General features: G+C 42.5%; 1 protein-coding gene across 1 annotated transcript in view; it reads right to left on the bottom strand.

Annotated features, from left to right (window-relative positions):
- Window positions 1–11,094: 11,094 nt before the first annotated feature.
- Window positions 11,095–26,917, bottom strand: part of LOC111148331 (cardiomyopathy associated 5) — a 99,332-nt gene continuing 83,509 nt past the window's right edge. Inside the window, 4 exon segments of the mRNA XM_022504837.1 lie at window positions 11,095–11,934; window positions 16,486–16,659; window positions 18,775–18,874; window positions 20,116–20,249. Coding sequence (XP_022360545.1) covers window positions 11,688–11,934; window positions 16,486–16,659; window positions 18,775–18,874; window positions 20,116–20,249 — 655 coding nt within the window. The 3' untranslated portion in view covers window positions 11,095–11,687.

Below are 26,917 nucleotides of genomic sequence, written 5' to 3'. Positions count from 1 at the left end.
AGAATCCCTGTTACGCCCATAGGAGCAGAAAAGTAGCCCCGCACTTATTCTTGGGAGGGGGGCAGAACAATATATTGCTCCTTGATTGTCATATTGTACGGTGCATACAAAGACCTTGTGTGGGGGCCCCTAAAAGCTATTCTTTGGGAGCAGAGGTGTTTCTGACCTGAAATGACTTGGGGAAAATGGCAGCGTCCCACACAGCCAGGGTTTGGTGTGTAGGTGTCTGCCGCTGCTGTTCAACACTCAGATGCATATTTTATCCATTTTCTGGAGCTCTGCAGGGTAGAACTTAGCTCAGAATAATTAAGGAGAAATGCAAATCAAGAAAGAAGCTTGGTTATGGTTTAATTCACTGAAAGAAGACAAAAGTAAAAAGCATCACAAATGATAATTTCAGGAGTTTTTTTCCTGAAAGATACTATTGATCACCAGCTTTTCTTAAGAAAACCACCTTGAAATGGCTTGTGCTTTGAAAGTATCAAGTGTATTCACCCTGTCTGCATGATAATTCTTGACCCTGAGGCTTCAATTCTTCACTCGACTTCAGTCATCAGTACCTGAGAAAACTTACCAACAAACTCCATCAAAGGAATCTTCTCCCAGGATGCAAATGTTTTTCTCCCTGTGCCTTACAATCCAAGAACCATTTGGAGATAACCCTCAACTTTTCCAATGAAGAGAAGTGGGAAGTTGATAAATGGTTGTTCTGAATTATGAGAAGGGAAGTTCTGTTAAGGGGAAAAAAAACTCATATGATTTTCAGACTTTATTCTCAGTGATATTTACTTACTGCCCACTTTGTATGAGGCCTTCAGCTAAAACCTGGGGTATTCAGAGAAGAACCCTCCCACTACAAGAGCCCTGCACGGCTCTCCCCTTCCCTCCTGCACAACTATACTGATCTTTGAATCCCTCTGAAGGATCAGGCTATCCTCATCTCCTCACCTCTACGCTGTACCTGCAATACACTTCTCTTCCCTCCTCCTGCCCCAGACCCCATTCCCCTCAATCTGCCCAACTTTTACTCAGTCAGTGGATTTTGGTTTGTACGTTTCTTCTAAGAAAGCCCACCTAAGTCCTCCCAAGTTCCTCTGCCTAAAATTTCATTTAAAACTTCCTTCTAGGGGCGCCTGGGTGGCTCAGTGGGTTAAAGCCTCTGCCTTCGGCTCGGGTCATGATCCCAGCGTACTGGGATCGAGCCCCACATCGGGCTCTCTGCTCAACGGAGAGCCTGCTTCCTCCTCTCTCTCTGCCTGCCTCTCTGCCTCCTTGTGATTTCTGTCCGTCAAATAAATAAATAAATCTTAAAAAAAAAAAAAAAAAACTTCCTTCTACTGAGTACACTCAAAAGGGCACAGAAGATAAAACACACAGGTGTGAGTCTGTCTCAGGAGTCTTGCTTGTGCACAACACTAGTGACATACAGCTGACATTTTTTATTACTTGGTCACAGCAAAGAGATATGTTCTCTCCATACCCTGGGATCCCAGGACTCTTCTGGCCTATGTGCTGACCACAACACCTGCGTTCCTGTCTCAGCCTCCTTGCGTCTTACTCCTCTTGGTTTCCAGCAGGAATCAGCATGGTGTCCTGACATGGCAGATGTTAAAAAGTACAACTAAATGGAACATAGTTAAATGTGATTATATTGAATCAACTCTAAAATAAACTGAGCACCAAGATTGCCCCATGAAGGAGTTTCTATTCAGTCTTCCCAGCTGGGTTTATAAAGGTGATTAGATTTCATAGTGAATACGGAAATAATGCATTCTTTCCCATGATACCTCCTTGGAAAACTTGAGGCCCATTAGTGAAGTTGGTGCCTTTAAAACCAAAGCAGTTTTATAGAGAGGAAAATCTGGAAGTCAACTGAGTATCCATGGATGACAAACTAGATTAAGATTCATCTTTCCAAACAGTATGGAGGTTCCTCAAAAGTTAAAAATAGAGCTACCCTACGACCCAGCAATTGCACTACTGGGTATTTACCCTAAAGATACAAATGTAGTGACCCAAAGGAGTGCCTGCACCCCAGTGTTTATAGAAGCAATGTCCACAATAGCCAAACTATGGAAAGAACCTAGATGTCTATCAACAGATGAATAGATAAAGATGTGGTATATACATAAAATGGAGTACTATGCAGCCATAAAAAACAAAATCTTGCCATTTGCGATGATGTGGATAGAACTAGAGGGTATTATGCTAAGCAAAATAAGCCAATCGGAGAAAGACAATTATCGTATGATCTCACTAATATGAGGAATTTGAGAAACAAGACAGAGGATCATAGGAGAAAGGAGTGAAAAGTGAATCAAGATCAAACCAGAGAGGGAGACAAACCATAAAAGATTCTTTATCTCAGGAAACAAACCGAGGGTTGCTGGAGGGGAGAGAGTGGGAGGGATGGGGTGTTTGGGTGATGGACATTGGGGAGGGTATGTGCTATGGTGAGTGCTGTGAATTGTGTTAGACTGATGAGTCACAGGCCTATACCCCTGAAACAAATAATACATTATATGGTATTTAATTTTATTTTATTTTTTCAGTGTAACATTATATGGTATTTAAAGAAAAAAAGATTCATCCTTCCAATGGACTACAATTGGGCATTAGAGTGGTGATGTGAATATGTCTGTTGATGTCAGAAGATGTTCACGACACAAATGTAAGCGTTATGTAACAGTGATTTTATTTGCATTTTAAAAATGTGTGTGTGTGTGTGTCCAAAGAAAAAGAGAAGAGCTTTGGAGGATACCTACCCAGTGTTAAATTGCTTCTGAGGGGTGACATTAAGGATAATTTAACTTTAGTTCTGAATACTTTTCCTGGGTGTTCACAATGAGTAAACATTTTGAACTTTCATTGGAGATACAACGGTCACAGATGGAATGACTACATGCCACGCTGTGGGAGGATGTGGTGCTGTTCTGAGCGTACAGTTACCTCTTTCACTGGAAGAGTCCCCACATTACAGCGGGATTAGTAACAGCTCAAGTTCTTGCTGTGGTTATATGCCAGGCATTTTAAGAGCTTTACATAGATCCTGTTGCTTACATGTCACAACAACGCTTCCCTGCCTTCATTTTCCTTTACAGCATTTACACTTTTTAAATTAATTTATTTTTTAATTTAAATTCAATGAACTAACATATAATGTATTATTGGTTTCAGAGGTAGAGGTCAGTGAGTCATCATTCTTATATAACACCCAGTGCTCATTACATCACATGCCCTCCTTAATGTCCATCACCCAGTTACCTCATTCCCTCCACCTACCTCCCCCTCCAACAACCCTCAGTTTGTTTCATATGTTTAAGAGATTCTTATGGTTTGTCTACTTATCACTTTCTGATACCACGCAGTTAGCTTATTTATCTCCTTTACTGTGTGTCGTTCCTCTCACTAGAATGCCAACTTGCAGAGGGCGGCCATGTTCGTTTTGATCATTGCCCAATCCCTGAGACCTACAGCAGTGCCTGGCACCTTAGTCCTTGAATGACTGTCCGAGCAACCTCATGACAGAATAACTAGTACTATTCCTGTCTTACAATGAGGGCTTGAAAGAAGCTGAACAATTTGCCCAATTTGCTATGAGGGAGCAGAGTCACATCTCAGGCCAGATCTCCATGATTCCCGGATGTGTATTCCCAACCACTCTTTCTCATCAATCGCAACAAACCCTTGAATGAAAGTCCTCCTCTTCCCACATGCAGTCAATCCATGGGGAAACAGTGAGATGTCACATAAGAATTTCCAAGTGTCCTTTCCCTCTGACTATTAAATTAGTAAGATCTTTATGTAGTAGATAATGTTCTATCATCTGCATAATCATCCTACCAGGCATGACATTTTTTTGGATCAAAAGCAGGAGGAAGAGGGCCTAAAAATCGAATTGAGTATTTGCCAAATGAAGAAAAAAAATATAGCCTGGGAAATTGTCTTAAGGCAACTTTTTTTTCCCCTTAATGTTAATGTAAATGTAATGTAATGTAAAGCAGTTGGACTGAATTACCCCCACACAACAAGGATTTCTCAGGGAAGCCCAGAGCTGATGCAGGACGAAAGTATTTAGAGCAGCAAACCCAAATGCTGGGGCCCCTGGCTGGCCATGGCAATTTAACAGTCCAGTCAGTGGGGGGCTGCTCCCCTGAAGAGGACATGCACGGGGCCATAGGTTTCCTGGACAGAGCTAAGAAGGAGACAAAAAGCACCTTTTTTTCTCTCCCACCTACACCAAGCCCTTCTCTGCAGGAGCTGAGAGCTAGCAAATGCCAGCTCAGGGGGCCTTCATTCTGTTTAATATTGAAAAACATAATACCCAAGCACATGAAAAGCCCGTTCTTTGAGATTGCCATTTTGTCTACTCTCCATACCCGTTCTTTCTTGTAAACTCACCCAGAATAAAACCAGAAGTCCTTACATGGCTTTTAGGGCCATTATGGACTGGTCCCCGGCTCCTCTCTGACTGCATTCATAGCATTCTCTCCCCCTTGCTTATTCCACTCCAGACATCCTGGCCTTACTGCTCCTCTAACAACCCCATGCTGCTGCCTCAGAACCTTTACACTTGCTATTCCTCCATATGGAATACTCTTCCCCCGAGGATATGCACATGCCTTGGCCCCTCATTTCCTTTAGGTCTTTACTCAAGTATCACCTTATCACAGACAGTCTCATCATACCTAAAATATATAGCAGTCCCTACTCCTATTACTCTTTGTTCTCTCTGATCATTTTTTCTCCTAGTTCTCATTCCCCATTGACATACTACATATCTGTTTATTGTGTCTTCCTCCACTAGAATGTAAGATTCTTGAAAACAGGAACTTTATCTGACTGGATGACCGTCATTTCCCTAGGGCCTCAAGTGGTGCTCAGGCCATAATATGTGTTCAGTAAATATGTGTCGACTGAATGAATGAATGAATTATGCTTCTCCTTCCCCATTTTCCTTTGTCCTCATTATTTTGCCCACTGCCTCTGAAGTTAAAAAATCCTCAAAAAATGTGTTGACTCTAGAAGAGTGTCAATTCTTCCTGGCGTGCCTGGCATGCAGGAACGTCTGCCACTACGTTGGGGCAGTCCAGCACAATTCTGGGAGCTTCAGTTAGGCCGAGAAAGGACTTTAAGTCATTATCTAGTTCTATAGAAATCCACTGAAGGGAAGATACTAAAGGGATTCTATAACCCCTCTAAGCGGTAATGGCCAAATTCATCTTTGGGAAAGGAGTGTTCTTTGGTTTAGAGAATTGCTTTAATAGACCTTTTAGTTCTGCAAAGAGAGGCCTAGAATATGGGCAGGATAGAAGTGGCTGAGGTAGGAGGGCAAAAATTTGGCTTTCATTCTATTCTGAAAGATGTTTATATTGGTAAGAGATTTTTGTATTTTGAAATTTTGTAGTTTTGCTAGCTGACCTGGGCTGGGCGGGGAGGCAGTTTGAGAAGAACCTAGAAACTTAAAGAATATAGCAGAATAGGGAGGTTAATCTGTTCAATACGACTGGAAGACCGAGCTAGAGAAGAGAGCAGAAGGGGCTCCTAGCACTGTTGGATGCTACAGATTCAGCTGTATTCTGTTTCATGATCTATGAAGAAATTTCCCCCACTCACCCCAACTCCTGAGCAAAAGCTGTGTTAAGCATTACCACTGTCAGAGTGTGTTAGCACAGCCTTCAGGAATTGATGGAGCACTGTGTCAATGCTTTGGGATGGTGATGACCAAATGGGACTAGGGAAGCATGAAGAAGTAGTGGGGAGGCCACTAGAGGTCATAGAGGAGAATTCAGAAGGTCAGAGACGTCGACCAGGAGAATGCAATCATTGACAGAAATTCTCAGAAATCTGGGACAGGAAACATAATTTCTCACAGTCCCATAGGAGATCAGTGTTGGATAGCAAAGGAAAAGGCACCCAGAAAGAGTGGAGGGTTAAGGGACTTTTGGGTCATGCTGCATCACAGAATTCAGACTTGAATCTCAATGGTTACCCACTTCTCAGACTTTACCTAATCACAGAAATCTTTGCATCAAATGAATTACTATATGGAACCCAATGTGTAAAACAGGTTGAAATTGAGCTGCTGTGATCCAATAGGATAGGGGTCAGAATTTATGCCCAACTGGCTTTCCCTTTGGATCCCACAGTGGCCATCAGATCTCTCTGTGGGATCCCAGCACGTCAGGAACAGTTTTAAAACAGTGCATCTAGAGCCCAAAGCAAGAATGTGCTCTTTACCATTCTAGGCTGATCATTCAGCCTGACTCTGAGGGCTCCTTACTGCTGAGCTGCATGTTTCCAGGCCAACCATCACTGAGGGGTGTTCTTCCTTCTCTTCGACTGATTCCTCAACCCTGGGACTGCCTTCCAGTCCAGGTGTAAAAACGAAAGTAAACCTAATTCCTCCCACAGAATGACTCTCCAAATCTTTGAGGACTTCTTACCTCCTTCCCTAATTATCTTTGCTCCAAGTTGAACATTCTTAACCCCCCATCAATTCTCAAGCCATTGTTTATAGTTCATATACTGTTGGGGGATCTGAAATTATTGATATCGATTGCAAAAAAATGGGCTCTGCATAAAAAGGGAGTTCACTTAAGACCAAAGGAGAGGTGCAAAGAGGGACACGACCACATACGCTTTGAGGACAGCTAAAGTTAAATGAGAGGTGTTGAGCTCCTCCTTGGAAAACAGCCCAGAAAATGTGCTCCCTCCTGCACTGGGAAGGGGGCTGAAAATCAATGTCAGCTTCATTCAGCTCAGAGATGTCCCTGGGATCACTCTCTAGCAGTCACTGTATCAGGGACACGAGGGGATGGCAGTGCCTTGGGGGCAGAGGCTCTCAGCCCTTATTAGTTGCTCTTGAATACTCCCCAACAGCTAAGCTCATGAACACAGGACAGTAAATGCCTAGCATGGGCTCATTTCTGCTAGTCTTAATTGATCACATGCATATCCACAGAGCTACGGACCCTTGACAATGTCTCGGAATCTATTTAATAAAAATAAGGGACATTCTGTACCCATGGACCTACCAGTTGTTTTGGTGCAGAATTATCAGTCTGTCAGTATCATTTAGGAATCATCATTGGATGTACGATTTGCATTGATTTGGGTGGATCCCACAGGAGTCAGGGAGGTGAGTTGCAAAGGTTAGGGCTGGTTGTATAGCTAGAAAGTGCGCGTGTGACCAGAGAACTACCCCAACAGCACCAGAAATAAAGCCCGGGGTTCTGGTATCACAATGTCTCCCCTGCACGCTGGTGGTGGTTTGAGGCCTGGAGATGCGGTACATACTTTGCCACCCTACAGTGGGAGCACAGACAAGGCTGCACTTGAGATACCAGGACCCCTTCAATGCCTAACCTTCCTCTGGGCAATCATACTTGTACTAGATCCTTAGCCTGTGATGAAATTCTCTGGTGATATTTAGCACCTGTTGGAGTCCTGCGAGTCCTTTCTGCAATTGAACACTTGAGATAATTGGTGGGTAATTAACACGATAAAGATGAGGAGTGACTTCCAACACAGGCCATTCTGGGGCCTGAGGGATGCTTCTGATGGGAGAGTATTAGTGTTTGGTGCTTAAAGCACACAACTTTGTAAGTGGATGTGAAGTATGACACTTCAACTCTGTTGTATTTTAGGGAAATGTCTCCAGAAAAACAGCAGTAACACATTCTGGTTTGCTTCCATAGAAAATTCCTTCTACCTCTGACAGAGAATCTACCTGTCCAGAGCTCCCAGGTGGGTATGCCAACAGAGAAGGACCACAGTATTCATCTTCATTTCTTCTTTTTTTTCCCCACAAACTCCTTTATTTTGACCCTATACCTCTCAGAGGAAGCACTGCAGTTTCATGTACTAAAGTCTTTTCTTCACACACCAAATGTTATTGACTTTTTTGAATCCTAATTAAGGTCGCTGGTCCTGAAGAAAGAATCAAAGGTGAACCCAAAACAGCGTCAACAACAACACAGATATTTGGGAAGGAAGTCAGTTCAGGAGGAAAGAAAATTGGTGTGTATGAATGTATGCATGCATATGTTTATGTACATGTGTAGGGGAGAGAGTATGTATGTATATACACACACACATGTAATTTTCACACATCACAAATATATGGAAAAACTAATCTGTGATACAAAAATGAAACCTCATTTTATTCTCCTGGCTGAGGATTTGGGCTGTAGCTAAATCCACACTCTGCCACCTGCTGGCTAGGAGTGTGAACTAGTTACTTAACTGCTCTGAGCCTGGTTTCCTCATCTCTAAGATGGCAATGGTTTTTACTACGCAAAATTCTGATGAAGATGAAGAGATCATGTATGTGCTATACATGTTGTTAAACTAATAAGCACTGGTGACAGATTTCCAGAGAAGCAATTTTGACAAAATTTGCTGACTTCCTTTCCTCCCTCTGAGGGGTTGTGTTATGTGAGAAGGAAGGACAAGAAGAAGGAAAAATGGACTCAGGAGGAAAGAATTGCTTGAGGATGTAAGGAAAAAGCATTAACTTCACTTTGCTGGTCTCCACGGGAGTCATTCCCTAGAAACCAGTGAAGAAATCTATCAGTCAACGGATAAAGGCAGCTGAAACATGGCTCTCCTGACCCCAGAGTCCTATTTTCCACCACGAACTTGCCAAGGACTCCAAGATAGGAGGACCACTCAATGTGCCAGCCTGAGAGGATCTCTGGAGTCCCTTGTCTGGATGTTTTGTACACTAAAGAGTGCTGTGACATTTCACATGCTTACTTAATCTGATGTTTGCAACTGTCTCAAGAGAAAGCTACAGCTAAAAAATCTGAGTTGCCCAAAGTTATCACCTAGAAAAGCTGAATCCAGATCCTTTCAAACTTAGTACTAAGTCTAACTTAGTTCTAATTCAAACTTAGTTCTTCCCATTATTGTGACTTCCCCCTTAATACCAGGGTGGCTTCTAACTTGGTGGCAGATGCTGCTGGTCCCCTGTCCCATTTACCCCCAACCCACCCCCAGCTCACTTGAGTGCACCAGCAGGCACATTGGGCAACTGTCCACTGGCAACTCTGGGTCGGATGTCTTTCTTTCTTATTTCCTTTGTCTGAAGACTTTCTGATGACCATAGGTATTTGCAAGGAACACAACCTGGAAAAGTGGGAGATGGGAATTTAATGTGCCCTGGGACAACCCTCAACCAACAGGGGTTGGACAGAGTGGTAAAATGTCAGCCTTTGGCACATTCTGAGTGGCTTCTGGAGAGCCTCCTATACCAGTGAGCCCCAGTTGCTCATAGTGGTAATAACTCACTCATAAAATATGTCCTTTATTGGCTCTTTCCTCTTCCTGTCTTACTTTCCCCACTTCCTCCAGTGTGCTTCTTGTTATTACTTCCTGTATAAACAAACAACACTAAATCTCTATCTCCAGGTCTACTTTTGAAGGAAACCAAACTGAGACAAATTCTAAAATTCATGTCGTTGCTACTACTCTTCCTGTTTTTAATTACATGACATTCTCACTGAGAAAGTAATAATGACCATGGGTTGCTGACAACTCAGAACCTGATGTCAACACTTTTAAGATTTGACAAAAGTGAAGATAACATTCTCGACAAAGTAAATTGTTCCCCCTATTTCACTAAGTATCTACCTTCCCAGGAGCTCCTCTCATTTTAAAGCAGCGTTGTCATGATTCTGAAAGAACTCTACCAAAGCAGTTACACACCTGGTTTGGATTTTCCAGCTGTTAATCCATAGAAGTTAGAACAGATCTCAATCACCAAGATAAAAAGCTTGTGCACAGCAAAGGAGAGAGTCAACAAAACCAAATGACAACTCATGGAATGGGAGATGATATTTGCAAATGACATATCAGATAAAGGGCTAGTATCCAAAATCTATAAAGAACTTACCAAACTCAACACCCAGAGAACAAATAATCCAATCAAGAAATGGGCAGAAGACATGAGCAGACATTTCTGAAAAGAAGATGTACAAATGGCCAACAGACCCATGAAAAAATGTTCCACATCACCCGGCATCAGGGAAATACAAATCAAAACCACAGTGACATACCACCTCACACCAGTCAGAATGGCTAAAATTAATAAGTCAGGAAATGACAGATGTTGGTGAGGATGTGGAGAAAGGGGGAACCCTCCTACACTGTTGGTGGGAATGCAAGCTGGTGCAACCACTCTGGAAAACAGCATGGAGGTTCCTCAACAAGTTGAAAATAGAGCTACCCTATGACCCAGCAATTGCACTACTGGGTATTTACCCTAAAGATACAAATGTAGTGACCTGAAAAGGTACGTGCACCCAAATGTTTATAACAGCAATGTCCACAATAGCCAAACTGTGGAAAGAATCTAGATGTCCATTAGTAGGTGAATGGATAAAGAGGTGGCATATATATATATACACAATGGAATATTATGCAGCCATCAAAAAATGAAATCTTGCTATTTGCAACGATGGGGATAGAACTAGAGGGTATTGTGCTAAGCAAAACAAGTTAGAGAAAGATAATTATCATATGATCTCGCTGATATGTGGAATTTGGACAACAAGGCAGAGAATCATGGGGAAAGAGAGGAAAAAATGAAATGGGATGAAACCAGAAAGGGAGACAAACCATAAGAGACTCTTAATCTCAGAATGGATCTCAAAAGTAGGATAATATTTCTCAATTCATGAAAAGAAATAAATGAATTCATAATGCCAAAAAAATCTATAAATAAGATCAAAGTATTTATAGTCTAGAAAACAAGAGCAATCATCTCAAAATGCCTTCTAGATTATCAACTTTGCACACATATTTTAGGAAGATTTCAAGAGATTTCAGTATAGTATCTAAAAATGACAAACCATTTCCTTTTGGCAAAAAGAGATTCCCAGCCTCCTATAGTTGACTGTAACTATGGGATAAAAGTGTTTGGATTTTTAAAAAGATGCATATAAAAATCTTCTGCGAAAATTAGTTGGAGCTCAGGCCACTCAAGTAGAAGGGTCATTCACTCTACAGTGTGCCCCAGTCCAGAGACACCAGGCTCAGAAGTTACATATAATAAGTTCATATAACATGTTTTATGTTACAGACTGTAAGCATTTATTTAACAAAATGGACACTTCTAACACCTAGCACTTGTCTACATTTAAAATTTCAGAGGAAAAAGACCTGTGTTCTACAGTACATATTATTACAAAAGAGTTTGTTATCAACTTAGAACAGTTAAAATGCCTTCTCTAGTGATTAGAAAACATCATCCTGTAGTGAAGTGAAGTGACCTCTCTTTTAGGGTAAAAGCCTTTGATTCTTGTCAGAAATGTAGGACTAGCACAACCTTCGCCTCGCTCAGACCTGACCATCCGAGGATGTCTTTTGCCAATACAGCAGGCGGAAGACCACTTCTCTGCTTTGGTTCCCAAGTCAGGTATAAATCCTTTCAATTTAGAGAAGCACTCAAACATACAGAAAGCAAAGGGTGGAGGCTGTTTTCTCCATCCTCTTTACTCATGCGCTACCTAGAAAGTCAAGGTTTCCCTGGTGGTTTTGTTCACGTGCTGAGCACTGTGAGTGCAGCTATCATTAGTGCGAGTGTGTGGGAGACGTTTTGAATAATACATAGCACCCAAGGGCAAGAACCACAGACCCCCGAAATGTGAATGATTGCTCTGGCAAACTCTGAAAGCCCATGATCACTTGTGCCTTGTGGAATCTGAGGGGTCAATCCCCAGGTGCAAAGTACATTTTCCGGGTTTCTCCAGGGCAAAGGCGGGGTGAACGCCCTCATTGAACCTGTGCCTAATGATGAAGAGCAACTGTCCACTTTCAGCATTAATAAAGAGAAGTCTCTGGTTGTTGTAGTCCAGCAGAATGCCCACCCTGGTGGGACGCTCAGTCACATGGACGTCGCTCACAATGCCACTGTAGAAGAACGTGTATCTGAAATGAAATAGAGCGAGGAATTAAACACTGGGCCATGGAGAAGAAAATCACTTGGAGATAACCAATCTTTCAGTGATTAATTTCACTTCACAATGATGAGCTGCCATAACATTGTCCCAGATCCCTTAACCAGATCCCTCCTAGATGCTAAAATGCAGAGCTCATCCCAACAGAACAGCATTTTTAATAATTTTGCTCCTTCTACATTAGGAGGCGGTCCCAGAATAACCAGCATATGCCTCCCTTGTGATTTTTCTCAACATTCTAATTCTTTCCCAGCTGCCCACATGTTTTAACTACCGCATTCATGGCATGTCATTCTTTTGAATAAAACTCCTCTGAGGCTGCCGTGTATTTTAAAAAGTACTGCAGGCTCGCCTTCCATAAAATGTATTAATTTTACAGCTTAAAAATTTATAAGTAACTTACATAAGGGCCTTTATGAAGTTTAAGAAAAAAATTTAGTTATTTTTGCCCAACTTCATCCTTTGTAGAGGCTCCCCCAACCCTGATCCAACTTCCTTTTCATCTTCTCAATGTTCTCTGCAGCCTTGCAGCCCAGGGCAGGGGGCGGAGGGGGTAGGGGTTGCCTGTCATTTCTCTCTTCAGTTTAAATAAATTGAACTCAACAAGTATTTATTGGGTGTGTCTGTGAGTCCAGTACTTTCCGAGGCCCTCTGGGGAGTATGAAGGACCACAGAGCGCTGTCCTTGCCCTTGGGGAAGCCAGGCCCTCCTGACCAGGGAAAATACTGTTGCTCACTTAAACGTGGCCTCGGGCTGAGGCTCCGCCTCAGGGCGCAGACTGGAAAAGTGTTCACAAACACATTTCATGGACCTGTGTGGTTGTGGAAGGGAAGGTTTGAGACCAGGCTGGGAAGGGGAAATCGCTGAACAGAAGAAACTAAATTGTTCTGTGCAGAAAGTAACGCAAGTTTGGTGTTTCCTCCTGCCAATCTGAGAAACAGAGGCCCTGAAAGCAGGAAAGGGGAGAAATGAAACACAGAGGAGATGAGGGGAAGGTCTGTGAGGATGGGCAGGTTGGGGGCAGAGTCTCAGCAGCCCTGGGGCTGGTGGGGCCTTAAGACTCTGGGCAAGTGAGGGCCTCTGATGTGGCTGAAAGAGCCAAGGACCTTTAAGGCCTATGATGTCAGGCTTCAAGGCCCAGAAGCTGGAGTACACATGTGTTTAGGGAATGGCAAGTTGACAGCTGCCCTGCAGAATAAGAGCTCGTGTGATAGGTCAGCAGTTCTCAGGGATGGAAAGCAAGCAAGGCTCACTCAGTGACAGAGGAGCTTTTCAGTGCTGTGCTAATGAGAGGCCTGACAGCACTGGGAGCAGCAGTGTAGGCTGGGCACTTAAGGAAGGCTCTGGGAGCAGAGGGGCTCCTACTCAGCTAATACTGGCTCATACTCCAGGTCCAAACTGGATAGGTGGGAAAGAGGGAGAGGGAGATCCAACCAGCAAGGGCAGCAGGAGCAATGACGAGGCTCCAGAACAAGCAAGGCCTTAGGTCATGGAGAGCGTCACGGTCTGCCTGACGGGTTCGGAGAGGACATGGAGTGACTCTGAGGAGGGGGCCACTAACATTCAAATTAAACTTAAATAAAATTCAGCGTCCCGTGCTTCTGTCCTACTAGCCACATTTCAAATATTCAATAGCCATCTGTGACACCATTTTTCTATCTTCACAGAACGTCTGATTGCACAACACTGGTCTAGGGGGTTCGGAATGCTCAAAGAAGCCATTTCCCCAGTCCTGCTTAGAAGACCCCTGGTGTTCACAGGCTTAGCCCCTGTCATTCCCTGAACCAATCCCTACCATAGAGGCTGAGGAGGGAGAGACATTTCTCCAAGTCTGGGCTCCACTAGTTCTGCAGGGCCTGGAATCTGTCCCACCCTACATCTGCCTCCGTTTCCTAGTCAGCATATCAGTTCCTTCTCCAACCTGCTCTCTGGTCTGAAACCAAGCCTGTCTGTCAGGGGCCAGACTCCCTGCCCAGCGTCTCCCCGCCCCTTCCTAGGACTGCCAGAGTCTTTTCAAACAAAGGTTATCTAGAAGCCTGACTAGACATCTGTGTGACCCTGGAACTGCTGTCCTGGGGTTCCCAGGCCCAGATGATCCCACCCCCTGTGAATCTCACTACCGGCCCAGACTGAGTACAGACCCCATATGGCCCTGGTGTCTACTCCCCACAGGGCTCCTCATCCCTCTTCCTGATCACCTTAGTCCTAGATCCTCTCTTTACCATGGCTCCACCTGAGTACGACATCGCTGTAGATGTTTGTAGATTTTGGAGCAAAAAAGCAAGAGATGTAATGAAAATGATGTTCTAGAAAAATCTGCCAGTTGTGACAAACAGGATAGTGTGGGGTGGGTGCAGATCTCTCCCTGGAGGTACAGGCATGGTGGCTGGGGTGGACCTGGTAGAAGCAGCGAGGAGGCTGTGACTGAGGGGAGAAAGTTTAGGAGTGGACTGGAAGAACTCCTATGGATTCTGTGTCCCCAGACTCTCCATTTCTCCTTTCCAACTGTGACATCTTAAAGCTTGGATTCTGTGCAAACAGAGTTAAGAGTAATCAAGTTTGGTTGAAAATTGTGAAGCCAGAAAAGTGAAACACAGAGGTGGGGGGTTGCCACAGGGGATCTCACAGTGCCTGAAGCCAGGGGTGTTCTATTTGAAACATGAAGTGAAGGCACTTGAGGCCTGATGTCTCTATGCTGTGAGCACACAGGTAGGCACACTTTTCCTCCCCGAATCCACTGGGCCCCGAATCCAAGCTTGAAAGACCAAGCTTGTTGAACCTGTTGACAAGATATAATTCTGTTTTCTAGAGTCCGGGAATTTGTTACTGGAGGCTAGTCTTTGGTTTGGGGGTTTTAAATGTTCAAGTGTCTAGGGAACTTTTTATGAAATCTCTATCTAGTTCCAGGTCTAAATCTATTCGTTTTAAATTCTGGGGTTGAGAGACTTTCAACTCTGGGCAGGGGCTAGGTCCTTAAGCATTGTGCAGCAACGAACATCAATTACCAAAATTGCTCCAGCTTGATGAAATGTGACTTTGAATAGCTCTGGGAGATAGTGTCCTTATGAACCATGTCAGAAAATCAAACTGTGTCCAGGAGGATGCAGGGAGAAATGTGCAGCAAGAGATATGCAAAATCCCAATCTACAGGCCCTTTTCTGAAAACTTATAAGCACTGAAGGCTTCCTTTTCAAAGCATTACATTTAGATAAGGCTTCACATTTTTATGATACTTTACCATTTCAAGACTCTTCCCTGTATCTGACTTTATGTGATCCTCACAACACAAAAAGGTAGCAGCCAGGCATCACTGCCCCCTGACAAGATACACAAGGCCTATCAGGCAGGTTCAAAGGGTTCACTGAACTTCCAGTGAGTAGCCCGTTGGAGGCTAGTCAAGGACGTGTTTCTAATAATGTGAGCATATTCCGATCATCCAAGCTTGCCTTATCTCTCTGAGACTAACACAGACTACGCTTTCTTCACATTAACCAACTAAATAGCTAACAACCTTTTTCTGTAAAGGGGCAGATAATAAATATTTTAGGCTTTGAGGGTCATTTGGTCTCTGCTACAACTAGCCTCCACCACTGCAGTGCAAAAGCAGCCACAGACAATACGTGAACAAATGAGATGACTGGATTCCAATAAAACTATTAATAAAATTTAATAAAACAGGCAGTGGTAATATTTGGCCTGTGGGTATAGTTTGCCAATTCCTGATATACACCAGTGAGGGGAAGGTATTGGGGACCCACTGACTGCTCTTCTCTCTCCTGTTGACTCCTCTGTGGAGGGAGCTCTTTTGTATTACCCATGTCCCTTCCCCCTCCCTGAGGTGACTTTAGAAGGAAAACCTGGCCATGCATGGCCTGGAATTTCCTTCCTTTTCCCTATCTCTGGAGTATGAGCTTCCTGCTGGAACACCTATCCTTCTTTGTTTCTCCAGGGACCATCTCTGCCCTGCAGGTGCCGAAACTCACCGGGCCTGCAGTCTAGGTGGTCACAAGTCTATTAATAAGGCTCAGTATAAGAATCCTCCTTTCCCAAGTTGCCTGAGTGGCTCAGTCGATGAAGCATCCTCCTCTTGGTTTGGGCTCGGGTCATGATCTCGGGGTCATGGAACTGATCCCTGCAACAGGCTCCACACTGTTTGGAGTCTGCTCAGGATTCTCTCTCTCCCTCTTCCTCTGTCTCAGCCACTGCTCAAGGGTGCGCACGCATGCCGGCACACAACTGCTGTCTCAAATAAATAAATAAATCTTAAAAAAAAAAAAAAAAAGAAGGAAAGAAAAGAAACCTCCTTTCCCTCAGGTACGAACCATATTCACTAAAATTGGCTTCCTCAGTAATCACAGTGACAGTTTAGTCTTGGTGTATTTGATGCTTTTGTTTTCTTTCTTGATTGGTTAAGACCTGGGCAGGAAAGTAGCATTCTAGTTGTTGGGTGCCTCAGAGACCTCTGCCTACATATCAACTTGTGACCCTCTGACCAACAAGGGAGGGCGGTGCTCCGCCTTACCTCTGTGGCCCAGAACAGTGCATGTACCACGAAGTCTCGCCTTGTCCTAGGGTCCCAGCCTGTACTGCCGAGTGGGAGCAGATGCCAAGTCGGTAAGCTGGGCAGTCTGTGACCGTGGTTTCCCAGTAATGCTGGCCACAAGCAGGCAGCTCCTCACCCAGCACAGACGGAATTCTGTGGACGAAGTAGATGCACAGGAATCACCAGCTTTTATCTCATAAACACCAACATTTATCAGATCATTGACACACAGTTTAGGCAGGACTCTATCCTTGGAAACTGCTGGAACTTGACTAAAGACATCTGTTTCTCCTTGTGCCCCCAACTTTGACTTGAGCACCACAGAATGCCACAAAATCTCAACACACATTTGACATACTTCCATTGCCATGTACAACATGCATGTCTAGTCCACTGCATCTCTTGAGGGAGCTAAGAAGCAGGAAATAACCAGAATGATTGTGGGAGAAAAAGAAATGGCACCATCTCCGCTTTCCAGGAGAGTGAGGAAGTATGAGGGAGGCAGGTGGGGAGTTCCAAGAGAACATAACTTGCAAAGTTTTTTCTATAACTTGAAGATATTGGGGAGGAGGAGGAGGAGAAGTCTCCAAAATCTTCTTTAACAGCGAGTTCCCATGTTTGCCGACCTTACTGGACACAGAGACCGAAGGAGGGGCAGCGAGACCGCCGGGGAGGCCATAGCAGAGCACAGAACTGAGCAGGTGTGATGAGCGCTTGGTAGAAGCTGTAGTCAACAGTCTTGAGAACTCTGGCCTCTTCGGATGCAGGTGCACCTGAGAGTTTGGTGAAAGGTCTTCTGTCTCACCTTAGATATTTTTAGAATAGGAACTGTGAAATGAACCCAAGCATTCTGGACTGCAAACGGGTGACCTTGTTTGCATGAATGGCTCCATTCTGCTTTGAAATGGCTGAGACAGCAAGAAAGCACTTTTAATTTAACCTGTGTTAATAGACAGCACCCTCTCCTTTTTAACAGATGAGAAAATGATTAATGCAAAGGAATGTATTTCACTTTCTCATGTCTTTACCCAATAACCTCTGTCCAAGGAGTTGGAAACTGACAGCCCCTTGCTCCCTGAGCACAGACTGTTGCCTGATATTTATGAGCTACTCTATGGGTTATTAATCAATAAAAATTCTATGAGATACATTACAGTTGTCATCAGTTACTATCTATGTACTCTTATCAACTTACAGTCTATTTCTTTTCTTTTTGATTTTTTGAAAAATCAGAGAAAGACAGAAAAGGCCGATCGGTTTCTTAAATCATCCCCTCCCCCCCCAGAACTCACTTATTTGTCTATTTTTTGGCACCGACCATTTTGAAGGCCCCATGCTAGATTCGGGGGGATTCGAAGACACAGAAGACAGGGTTGCCGCTGGAGGAATGTTCAAGACAGAGTGGCTGACAAATGACTCCACATGTGCTCGGACCTTTTCATGGAAAAGATCAAAGAGCACCAAGGCCCAGAGAAGACTTCTAGGAGCAGGTGGCCCTTGAGCCAGGCTACACATCGGTTAGGAGCAACCCGAGAGGAGAACTGTGCAACTCAGCCAAAACGGGGGGGGCTCGTGGGCAGCCACACTGGGACACCTCAGCATCCACGGCTGGCTGGGGCTCACATCGGTTACACTTTTCCAAAGCCTCTCACCGACTTTCTCCCCTATGACCGTTCTGACCCTTGAAGTGACCATGAGAAACTGCTGGCAAAAATCGCAGAGCTATCCCCCCAGGGTGCCCTCACCTTTTAGCTCTTTAATGCTCTTTTTCTGCGGGAGCTATCAGGTGGGGAGGGATAAGAAAGTCTGAAAATCTGAAAGCCATGTGTGGCCATAACCAGAAACTCAACAGAATGACATTCTCCACTATCCCTTTTCAAATGGCTGGATACAAAACCTGGTTTCCTATTCAAAATAAAAGAAGAATTAGCCTGGACTGTTTTTTGTTTTTGTTTTGTTTTTGTTTTTTTGTTTTTATCATTAAACCAGAGATGGTACCTGAAAAGAGCCTACATTTTAAACAAAACCATATGTGCCTGTGTTTGCAATACAAATATTGACACGGGCTCCAGCTTAGGAATTACTGTCTTTTTTTCCCTAGTGGCAAACCCAAACCAAACCCTATGGGTGTGCTCGTGTTGATATTTGACACCATACTCCGAGGCATGTCCGTTAAATTGAGGATATACCAAGGGGAGGCCACAGCAGAGGGACACACGTCGGAAGACTTTCCCGTTGAGAAGCAAGAGGCTTCCTCCTCTTACTTACTCTGTCAACCGTCTCCTCTCGGTGAAGCTGATCACTGTCCCATCTGAGGAAATCTGGAGAGCAGGATGAGCTGTTTCTCTCAACAGAAGAAAACGGGTTCCTGTCGCAGTGAAGAAAAATAAGATTATAATGTTATCACAACAGTAAGTGCTGTCCCTGAGTCATGGCACTGCATTTTAGACCTTACTCTCCCTCTCCCCTGATGCCAAAAGGCCCCACTCAGGGTTTTCAGACCCACTGGCTGCAAATCTCATCCATTCTAAGGCATGCCTGAGTGCCAGTGGCTGCTTACCTCTAGCTGGGGCTGCAGGTCTGCCCTCTGCTATGCTGGTTCATTTGGACCAACAACATCTACATCACCCGGAGACTAGCCTAAACATGCAGCATCTCTGGCCACGTCCCAGACTTACTGAACCAGATCTGCCCTTGAACAAGCTCTTCCGGAGATCCACATGCACATTCCAGTTGCACATGCGCTGGTGTAAGCTACAGGAGCAGTTCTAACAGTGAAAGGTGCAGGCACCATATTGGAACTGGGGGGAATATTTCTGGACAAGCAGCCCTCATGTCTTCTCTCATAGACATCAGGCTGGCCCTGAGCACCTCACAAACAAGGCATGGGCACAAGGTTTGGCTGGTTAAGCAAATCAATTAATGTAGCATCCTCAATCTTCTGCCATCTTTGGGTCAAGGATAAGATAAGAAAATGATCACCTTTCCATTTCTCTCTTCTTTTCACAATAATTGAGAACAGCCAAGCAGTTTTTTTATTGGCATCGTTTGGCTATTTTCTCCAAAATGTCACTGAACAGCTTTATCGCTTCCTTAAGTTATTCATTCTTTTATTCAACAAACATTAATTGGCACAAACCATGGGCTAAGCACCAAAAAGAAACAGAAGAATAATACTGGAAGCTTGTTCATGGAGTCTACAGTGTAATAAAAGAAGAATATCCCCATTCCACTGTCGCCAACATACACTCAAAACATACCCACTAATTATAGCACATTGTGAGCCAAACAAGAGTCATCTGGGGGGATTAAAAACATGTCAGAGACCATCTCCTGATCAGTTAGATCAGGGACTCCAGAGTGGGGCCTAGGAACCAGTATTTTTAAGTACCCTGCCTGATTGCTAATGGGTAGCCAAAGTTGAAAACCTCTTAAATCAGAAAAAGAAACATCTTGGTCTTTGATCCATCTTGGATCCTCATGCCAAAAACCTAGGTTGAGGTTTTTGAGGCTTTAAGAAGTGGCCTTCTCGAGTGTCTTCTCTAGGTGGTAGAAGGGAAGGAACAGAAAGGCTTGGAAGCAGTTGTGTGCAGGTGAAGGAGAAAGTACCTCTGGTGGAAATGAGAGCAGCTTCACTCTGCTCGCTTGCCCCAAATGCATTGATGGCTCTCACGTAAAAAAAGTAATTGTCATTGGGTTGGAGGTTAACTTTCAGCTGGAGTCCTTTAATTCCGGAGAATGATCTAAACACCAAGGAGAAATAATTTTAAATATTAGGTCACATGCTAAACAACTCCTCATATTTCAATCCTGTCATGAATGAACATTTTTTTATTAATAAGAAATAACTTATTTTTCCCTTTTGGCGACCACTGAGTTAGCAAGTCAGATTCTATAAAATGGTCATGGTCCACTAAGACTACTTTGTCAAATCACTTCTACCTTTGTCAACTTTTGTCCAATATATGCCTTCTAGAATGCTCTTTGAAATAAACCAAACTTTTTTTTAAATTCAGAAGACAGGCTAATTTTGTGGTTAATGAGTCTCTAAGAATATATTATTTTCTTTATCAACTTTTGCCTAAGAGGCACTTCTGGATTAAGATGATGTTAAACCAATCAGTAATACAAAGGATGCTAATTATCTAATTAGCAGATCAGGAAGAGCAGAAAACTTAAGGTGAGTGATGATTTCGGACATGGCCATCATACCAAAGCCACTAAAGTTAACAGAAACAAAAGATCCCTAAAGAAGACCGTATCTTTTAAGACACGCTTAATCCTAGCAAGAAAAGACAGTTCTAATTGCCAAGTAAAATTTCCAAAGTTGCTATATCTAAATCTCCCATGTATATTAAAATAAAAAGGCTGGTAGTAGTGTCTAACTGGCGGCAGTGTGTCACAGCCAAACCATTTATTTATTTACTTATTTATTTATTTATTTTTTAAAGATTTTATTTATTTACTTGACACAGAGAGAGAGAGATCACAAGTAGGCAGAGAGGCAGGCAGAGAGACAGGGGGAAGCAGGCTCCCTACTGAGCAGAGAGCCCGATGCGGGGCTCGATCCCAGGACTCTGAGATCATGACCTGAGCTGAAGGCAGAGGCTTTAACCCACTGAGCCACCCAGGTGCCCCACAGCCAAACCATTTAAACACATAAAGACTTGATGCATTTGAACATGGAGCTCCTTGAACTTGTATGGGGAACTTAAGTAGTCTTGTGCCTCTTTTCTAGTCTCTTTAATCTGCTGGATATCATGGCCTAGAGCATCTGTACAGATAAGTTACACAACTGCTCATTTTTTCAGCCTCCATTTGGAGAAGCTTTGGATAGAGTTACGAGGTAGGCTCCTTACTAATGAAAGAATTCCTACTCAGATCACTAGTGCCTGGGCCCTGTTCCCCGGAGCTGTGCATTGGATAATGGTCAGTGAGGACAACAGTACAACATCCTTCCTATTCATTCTCAGGAGGATAGGGGTTTTTTTAATCCATTTCTTTGCTTGTTTGTCTTCATTCTGCTTTGTTATTAACAAATGTTGCTTTGTTATTAATAGATGTACTACAAAAGTGTCAGAAACAAAGATTTTCTTCAGGTCAGTTCTACTTCTGTTGACTATTTGGTTTCTCAATACACTGCCTTAGAGAACACTACGGAGAATCAGAAAAAGGAGAAAAAACATCATTGACTGAGAAAGCAAACTAATTGAAAGGTTTTTAAAAGCAGAAAAGTCACAGTGCCCGCCCCCACCAAGTCTAAAAGTGAAAAAACACCCAGGGTGTTTCTCAGAAAGAAGTGGGTAGGGGCGGGGAGCAGACAGGGTCTATTTGCGCATGCGCCATTTAATGTCCTGTGTGGAGGAGGCGGCTGGAAACTCCTCAAACGTTATTGGTTGTTATTTCAGAATCTACCACCCAAACCAGGCCCTCCGCAGTACTATGTTTAGCCGCTCCAGAATCATTGAGCCACATGTTCAGTGACAACTAATTATGTTTCAGTTAGTTAATGAAAAACCATGTCCTGTGATTGAGAATGTAATTCCTGACTGGTATCTAGAATATTATCCTGGGGTGGATGTATTGCTTATCTTATTTGAATTGATGACTGAAGAGATGGTCTATCTGTACATTCATTACAAGAGGCAGTAAAATTATTGTGTCCATAAGCATACTTGCGCCTGAACAGAATTTACTTCATTTAGCCATTAAACAAATGTCTATCAATCACTTATCACATGCTCAGGCCATATAATGCTGAAGCTCGAGGAAGGTGGGGGTAAGAGGCAAGACTAAGTGAGGAAATTTCAGCTCCAGGGAAGGGATATAACATGCTGGCTTTGTTTTGTTAAATGCCAAAAGTACTGATTTGGGGGTGAGTATTTGCTTGTCAGTTTTAGAAAGTTTGTCAAGGAAAGAATTCCATATATATAGTCAACTGCATCCTATGTCTTATCACTCATTGAAAGAATAAAGGTTTACATGGTATTGAAGTCAGAATATGGGATCAGATCCTGCTTTCAGTATGTGAACAGGTCATGCAGACTTGACAGATATGCACGATGCCCTCACTGAATCTGTGAAACAAAAGCACCAGGCAGGAGAACAAAAGTAACATGAAATGTCATAATACTATTATTGACAAGTTGCCATCTTATGTTCTAGCACCAGGAACAAAAGCTCACATACAAATGGTTTATTTCCATGTCTTTCTCGGTCTGACCTCACATTAACATCATAAAAGTCCTCATACTAGCTCTCCCTACTTTTTAGCCAAATGAAAACTTTAAAAATTTTAGAATTTGAAATCTGAAGAGTGGTACCCTTCCACAAAATTTTTTTCCACAAAAAATTTTAATTTCAAAACCAAAAATGTCATAACTGCAACTCAATCTATATGCCTTATTTAAAGTATAGTTTTCAATAGGACTGATATTCAAAGAATATCCAAGTTGAGGGAAGTGATGACACCACAGATGGAACCACAGCAGGTTTGTGGTGTTTAGGTAAGAAAGGATGTTAGCCTCATCAGTAATATGACTGATGTGACTGTGTTAGAAGGCTTATGCCAAGAATAAAATTCAAAAGACAGTAAGAAATGTGACTCGAATGGAGTCACTTTGGGTCATAGGTGTGGAATTCTCCCTACAAGTCCACAGTACAGTGGAAAGGGATGGCACTATATGTAGAGTTTCCAGGAACACCAAGGCAAGGAAGCATCTAGAAACCCTAACTCATCAACAATTAGCTGATTGCTGGTGAAGCATAAGCATCCCACAAAGTACAATCTTAGCACTCTGTGCCCAACAGGTCTTTGAAAGACTCACCCTGCTTATCTCTCCATTGGTAGAACATAGGACATTTGTTTAACTCCAATGCTGTAAAGTAGAGAGAAACTATTTCAAGGAGACCCACTGTCTCCTCAGAAATCTGAAATCATAAATGAGACCGTTTCCCTCTTCTGTTGTTTCAAAAGGCTAATGAGTGAAGGCCACCAGAAGGCAATGTCTGCCCAATATTATGAAGGCCTTTCATTCTTTTGTTTTTGCAAGGCACAATTGAAAGAGACCTTTCGTTCTTTTGTTTTTGCAAGGCACAATTGAAAAGTTTGACACAATTCACCATGCACAGTGGGGCAAGAATCATTTCCCATGGGAATTGAAAAGGGTCTTTATGAACTAAAAAACCATCAGGACCTAATGCTTAATGGGAAAATACTAAAAACATTCCCTTAAGTTGGAGTTAGAGACAAGTGGTTAAAAGAAAAAAAAAAAAGTCATAGGGGTGCCTGGGTGGCTCAGTCAGTTAAGCATCCTGCTCTTCATTTCAGTTCAGGTCATGGTCTCGCGGTCTTGGGATAGAGCCCCGCCTCAGGCTCTGTGGTTAGTGTGGAGTCTGTTTCAGATTCTTTCTACCTCTTCCTCTGCCCCTCCCTACTTGTGCTCTCTCTCGCTCTCTCTCTCTCAAATAAATTAATAAAATCTTAAAAAAAAAGTCATACAGGGGAAACCTTATCTACCAATAATTCTAAATTATAAAGCTATGATAATGAGAACTGCATGGAACTGGGACATAAGTAGATGGGGCAGTAGAACAGATTACACATTCTAAAGGTCAGGAATAGAGCCAAACACAGTGTTTTGAGTGTATAATAATGGAAGTATTCCAAATCAGAAGGGGAAATGATAGGTTTTCTTAGTGGGACAGCTGTATAGCCATACTAAAAAAATAAAGTTGGATTACTAATTTCACACTTTCTACTAAAATAAATTTCAGATGATAAAAGATCTAGTTTTTAAAAATGAAATCATTGGCTCATGAAACAAGATGGGATTGGGAAGGAGACAAACCATCTGAGACTCTTAATCTCATAAAACAAACTGAGGGTTCCCGGGGGGAGGGGTGGTATGGAGAGGGTGGGTTATGGACATTGGGGAGGGTATGTGCTATGGTGAGTGCTGTGAAGTGTGTAAGCCTGATAATTCACAGACCTGTACCCCTGTGGCAAATAATACATTATGTGTTAATAAAAATAATTAATAAAAATATGAAATCATTGGATACTACAGAAAACATAAGAGGGAGACAATTTTTAAATATGAGACAAAAAGACATTTTAAAAAGAGATTGATAAATTCAACTAAATTAACATTTAAAACTATCCATGGCTCATGCATCATCACTCATCAGCAGAGAGATGCCAATCAAAACCATAGTGAGCTATCACTCATACCTGTTACAATAGTATCAAAAAGATAAGAAATAACAAGTGTTGGTGAGGATGTGGAGAAAGGGGAACCCCCTTACACTATTGGTGGGAATGCAAAATGGTGTAGTCACTATGGAAAACAGTATGGAATTTCCTTAAAAAGGTAAAAACAGAGCTACCATACCATCCAGCAATTTCATTTCTGGGTATTTTTCCAAAGAAAAACAAAAACACTAACTTGAAAAGATATCTGTATCCTCATGCTCACTGCAGCATTGTTTACAATAGCCAAGATATAGAAACAACCTAAGTGTCCATCAATGGATTACAGAAGATGTGACATATATCTCTGTACAGATTTAGACCTAGATACAAATATAGCTCACACTGGAATAGTACTCATCCATAAAAAGGAATAAGATCTTGCCATTTGTGACAACATGGATAGGGTATATAGGTGACATGTGACAACATGGGTAGAGTATAGTATATAGGTATAATGTTAAGTGAAATATGTCAAACAGAGAAAGACAGATACCATACAATTTCACTTATATATGGAATTTTTTTTTAAGATTTTATTTATTTATTTGATAGAGAGATCACAAGTAGGCAGAGAGGCAGGCAGAGAGAGAGAGGAGGAAGCAGGCTCCCTGCTGAGCAGAGAGCCCAATGTGAGGCTCGATCCCAGGACCCTAAGATCATGACCTGAGCCGAAGGCAGAGGCTTAACCCACTGAGCCACCCAGGCGCCCCTATATATGGAATCTTTAAAAAAAATGAACAAACAAAGCAAAACAGAAACAGACTCATAAATACAGAGAACAATCTGATGGTTGCCAGGTTGGGGGGGATGGGAGCTAGGGGAAGGGGATGAAAAGGTACAAACTTCTAATTATAAAATAACTAAGACATGAGGATACAATGTACAGTATAGGGAATGTGGCTAATAGTATGTAATAATTTTGTATGCTTACAGATGATAGCTAGATTTATTGTAATCACTTCATAAGGTGAACATTTATTCAACATAAATGTTGAATCACTGTGTTATATACCTGAACCTAATATAATATTGTATATCAACTACACATCAATAAAAAATATCCATGGCAAAAAATTTTCAAAACAAATTCACAACTCACGTTGTAGATGAGGGCTAATGTTCTTTAAAAAACAGAGAGCTTCTACAAATCAATAAGTAAAAACCCTACAGTCCAACAGGGAAAAAGTGGGTATAGGAATTGAGCAGTTCACAGAAAAGGAAGTACAGGGTTCTGAAACATGAAATGATGTTCAACCTAATAACAGGAATACACACTGAAATTATAATAAGATTCCACCTTCTACCTATCAAGTGCAAAGATCAATAGTTTTATCATACCCTGTGTAGGTATGAAAGCACCTTTGTAAGCTGCTAGCCTATATGTAACAACTATAGCCTCTATAGAAACAGTTTGGTAATAGCTATCAAAATCCAAAATGTACATACCTTAATACATTTATTTCTAGGACTTTTTTTAAAAAGATTTTATTTATTTATTTGACAGATAGAGATCACAAGTAGGCAGAGAGGCAGGCAGAGAGAAAAAGAGGAAGGAAGCAGGCTCCTTGCTGAGCTGAGAGCCCGGTATGGGGCTTGGATCCCAGCACCCTGGGATCATGACCTGAGCCAAAGGCAGAGGCTTTAACCCACTGAGCCACCCAGGCACCCCTATTTCTAGGACTTTATCTTACATATATCCTGGTACATGTGTGAAATGATATACAAGGGTTTTTTTTTTTTTCTGAGTCATTGTTTGTGACAGCAAGAAAATGGAAACAACTTAAGTACCTTCCAATTGGTCAAATAAATCAAATTATATTCTTAAAACAGAATATAATGGAATTGTTTTTAAAATGGAGGCCGTTCTATATGCACTGGTATAGGATTCTCACCAAGAAATATTTTTTTTTATTTTATTTTTTATAAACATACAATATATTTTTATCCCCAGGGGTACAGGTCTGTGAATCGCCAGGTTTACACACTTCACAGCACTCACCATAGCACATACCCTCCCCATTGTCCGTAACCCCACCGCCCCTCTCCCATACCCCCTCCCCCCATCAACCCTCAGTTTGTTTTGTGAGATTAAGAGTCACTTACGGTTTGTCTCCCTCCCAATCCCATCTTGTTTCATTTACTCTTCTCCTACCCCCT

Source organism: Enhydra lutris, unplaced genomic scaffold (assembly GCF_002288905.1).
Source record: "Enhydra lutris kenyoni isolate GAN:26980312 unplaced genomic scaffold, ASM228890v2 scaffoldscaffold19, whole genome shotgun sequence".
Classification (NCBI taxonomy): Eukaryota; Metazoa; Chordata; class Mammalia; order Carnivora; family Mustelidae; genus Enhydra; species Enhydra lutris.
Note: the sequence above shows the minus strand (reverse complement) of the source record. Positions and strands in the feature narration are given on the sequence as shown.